The sequence below is a fragment of the Etheostoma cragini genome, chromosome 15 (assembly GCF_013103735.1).
Source record: "Etheostoma cragini isolate CJK2018 chromosome 15, CSU_Ecrag_1.0, whole genome shotgun sequence".
Classification (NCBI taxonomy): Eukaryota; Metazoa; Chordata; class Actinopteri; order Perciformes; family Percidae; genus Etheostoma; species Etheostoma cragini.
In genome coordinates, this window is record NC_048421.1 from 3955999 (window position 1) to 3959760 (window position 3762).

General features: G+C 48.6%; 1 protein-coding gene across 1 annotated transcript in view; it reads left to right on the forward strand.

Moving 5' to 3' along the window:
- Positions 1–6: 6 nt before the first annotated feature.
- The window catches only part of LOC117957750, a 4460-nt gene continuing 704 nt past the window's right edge, over positions 7–3762 (forward strand). Inside the window, exon 1 of the mRNA XM_034893755.1 lies at positions 7–3709. Coding sequence (XP_034749646.1) covers positions 21–3709 — 3689 coding nt within the window. The 5' untranslated portion in view covers positions 7–20. The remainder of the gene's footprint in view (positions 3710–3762) is intronic.

A 3762-nucleotide genomic window follows, 5' to 3' on the forward strand; every position in this document is an offset into this window, starting at 1 on the left:
AGCACAGTGCTGTGGATGGGATGGTGGCTGGGCTTATGACTGAGCATGTTTACAATCTGTCTGAGACTGCTGACTTAGACCTAGTCCACACCGACACAGTAAATGTGAATGGGTCTGTCACAGTAAATAATGTTAAATGTGTCTGTCCAACTTCCCTAACATTCCCCTTGCAAGGTATAATTACCCCCAAACTGAGCCGTGACTTGAAAGCAACACACCCAGTTCTCACTTTTGATGTGCCTTCCTATCCTGATGTGTTTTCTGCTCTCAGAGGGCAGAGAGGCCTGTATGATGCTTGGATAAATTTCTCTTTGCAGCTTTCCCTGAGGCAGACTTTTGGGGAATCTGCTTCCAATCACATGCTTGTCACACCTACCCATATGCGCCACTACAAACATGGCCGTTGTGATCCTACTTACTCACTCACTATGCATTCTCAAAAGTTAGTAGGTGCCTTGATATCCTGCATTGGCCCAGATAACTCAATCCAATACACTACTGACCTCCTACGCTTGTTCCATGTTGCATTTTTGGAGCATAAAAGGCTCATCAGAAACACCAAAGGTGGTCAAGGAGTTGGTCCCCACCTAGCTGCCCTGCGCCGATCATTGCCATTTGACAACCCACTGAAGAAGTACCTGGACCCCTTTGGATGTCCATCGGTGTACCTCACAGGTACAGATCTGATGGAGGCCGTGGAGTGTGGAGTAGGGAATGTTTATGCCCAAGATCAGCTGGCTGTAACCTACCTTGGAAAGAGAGACAAGGTTCGCATTTTGCTTAATGGAAAGGGGAGCTTTGCTCTGGCACTGGAAAAGATTCAGGAACACCTGAAGATAAACCTGAAGTTAGTGATTCTTCTAGCTGTTAGGTATGCCATTGCACACCAAACGGGGGGCCTGGAGCATCTACTGAATCAAGGTGAAAATGAGAAAATCAATGGAGAGACAAACCACTGTTCAGCAATTCCAAACAATGGCAAAACTACTGTTGACTCCACCTCTGGCATGAGCACAGACTACACTCTGGTGATCCATGGTGGTGCTGGAGAAGAGATAATGCTGAACACTGAAGTAAATGCCGTTATTGAGTTTGCTCTACAGACAGCCTTAACCCTTGGATCCCAATTGCTTCAACAAGGTGGAAGGAGTGTGGACGCAGTTCAAAAGTCAGTAGAAGCTCTCGAGGACTGCTTCCTGTTTAATGCAGGGAAAGGCTCAGTATTCAATAAAGATGGCAAAAATGAAATGGAAGCAACCATTGTGGAAGGTAATACAATGAGATCAGGATCTGTTGCTTGTGTGCGAAGTGTGAAGAACCCAATAAAAGCAGCTAGATGTGTCATGGAGAAGAGTCCACATTCACTCATAGTGGGAGATGGAGCTGAGGACTTTCTGCAAGGGTTGGAGGAGAAGCAGAAGCCTGTTGGGCCTGAGTATTTCTACACTGACATACGTCACAGACAGTTAGCTGCAAAGCTCACTGTTGGAGACACCTCAAAAAACAATCACCCTCAGACAGTTGGAGCTGTGGCCTTGGATCGTTGGCATGGGTTGGCTGCTGCATCGTCCACGGGGGGGTTAGTCGGAAAGCTTAAAGGGCGAGTTGGGGATACAGCAGTAGTAGGGGCAGGAATATATGCTGATGACAAGTTAGCTATTACCTGCTCTGGAGATGGAGATGTATTTCTGAGGCAGACTGTTGCACAGAAAATAGCCAGTCTCTACCACCAAAAAGGGTATAGCCTTAGGCAGGCATGTAGAGAAGTGATGGCTGAAAATCTAGATGGGGTCTGTGCAGGAATCATTGCTGTAGACTCGAAAGGTGATTCTATCATTGAAACAAACGCTGGAGTAATGTTTGTGGCCTCAATGATAGGTGGAATTTCACGAGTAGAGGTCTTCCGGCCCCTGAAGAGCTTCTCTGATGTGATCTGGGAAACAGATGAGCTAGTTGCCTACCTCAATCCCAACCCCTGGATCCCTGGGTCAACCATTCTGACTAGAAAGACTCTTAGTGGGGCAAGCAGCATCTTCCAGTTGGCTCCACCTGATTTTGTGGCATTGCTACAAGGAGCAAGAGCAGTGTCAAGCTTGCTATGTGAGCAATTGGGAGTGCAGCGCTGTGCTTTGGTTTTCAATCCAACCCCTGACCAGCCAGCACAAATCAGACTGCTCCCGCTTCATGGCGTAGAGCCAAAGTGGCAGCCTCATCTTGCCACTGAAGAGGAGTTCCACACTCACAACCCTGGCTACTGCACCTCAAAAAGTGGCCCCCGCTGGGATCATGAGGCACTGGCCCAGGTTCAAGCCAAGATTAGAAACGGACTGCCAACACCAAATGCACCTTCTTGCTTTGAGTTCTTTGGAGACGCTTCCAATGGTAACCTGTTCAGTTGTATTGTACGCGGAGAGCAGCAACAGTGGAGAGTGTGGGAAGACAATGAGCATGTTGCCTTCCTGACACCATACCCAAACACTCCTGGACTAACAGTTGTAGTGCCACGCAAACATCTGTCCAGTGACATCTTTAAACTGGAGGAAACTGACTACAAAGAACTGATCTTGGCCACTTATAAAGTTGCCCAACTTCTAAAAGAGGGAATGAGAGCTCAAGGTGTTGCACTGATCTTTGAGGGCCTTGAGATTGACTATGCTCATGCCAAGCTAATCCCTCTGTTACCTTCACCAGATGGCACTAAGCCTTCTGAGCTGCAAACAGAATGCTTCCAAAGCTACCCTGGATATGTGTCATCATTGGATGGCCCAGATGCTGATCCAGAGTCCCTCAAAAAGATCCACTCAAAAATCACCCAGTGCAGGCCTCCTCATTCATGGCAAGACCCTCAGTCCCACTCCACACTGGCCATCAAGAGCCAGTGGTATCGCAACCTGTTCCAGATTCAAAACACTCTCTTCCACAGCACAGTGGAATATTTCCACACTTCCTGCCACTACTCCTACGCTTTAACCCCTCTCACCACAGACACCATCTCTTCGCCAATGGGCTTGGGATCTGACTCAGAACCAGTTTCTGTAAACCTGCTGGGCCAAAGGATCTACCTGGCTGACTCAATGCAATTTGTGCTTGAATATTTCCTTCGCTTCCAAGACAACCTGCCGGGGACGTACTACATATCCCCCAGCTTTAGAGGGGAAGATCCTGATGCCACACACTTGAACCAGTTCTACCATGTGGAGTGTGAACTTTTGGGTGACATGGACAATGCCATTTCCATAGCAGAGGGATACTTGGCTCATCTCACCAAGTCCATGTTGAAGAAACACTCTGATATGATCCTCAACACTGCCGGGACCCTTGCACATGTCAAAGCCATGCTCAGTAAGCTTGATGTAAAAACTCCACTCCCAAGAGTCCCTCTAGACCAGGCCATTCCCATGATGCCATCTGTTGACTGCTTAGCTTGGGTACAAGATGGCCAGCCGCAGTTTGGCAGAAAGCTTACACGCAAAGGAGAGCATGTCTTGATAGAGAAATATGGGGGCGCGGTTTGGCTGACTGAGATGGACCATCTAGGAGTTCCCTTCTACCAGGCCTATGTGGAGGGAACTGGACGGTGCAAAGCCAAAGCTGCTGACCTTCTCCTGGGGCTGGGTGAGACTGTGGGTCTAGGTGAACGTCATTCCACCCCTGAGATGGTACTAGAGGCCCTCAGGCACCATGCAGTGCCAGAGCAGTCCTACAAATGGTACACTAACATGCGTCAAGTGAAACCACTCCTCACCAGTGGATGGGGCATGG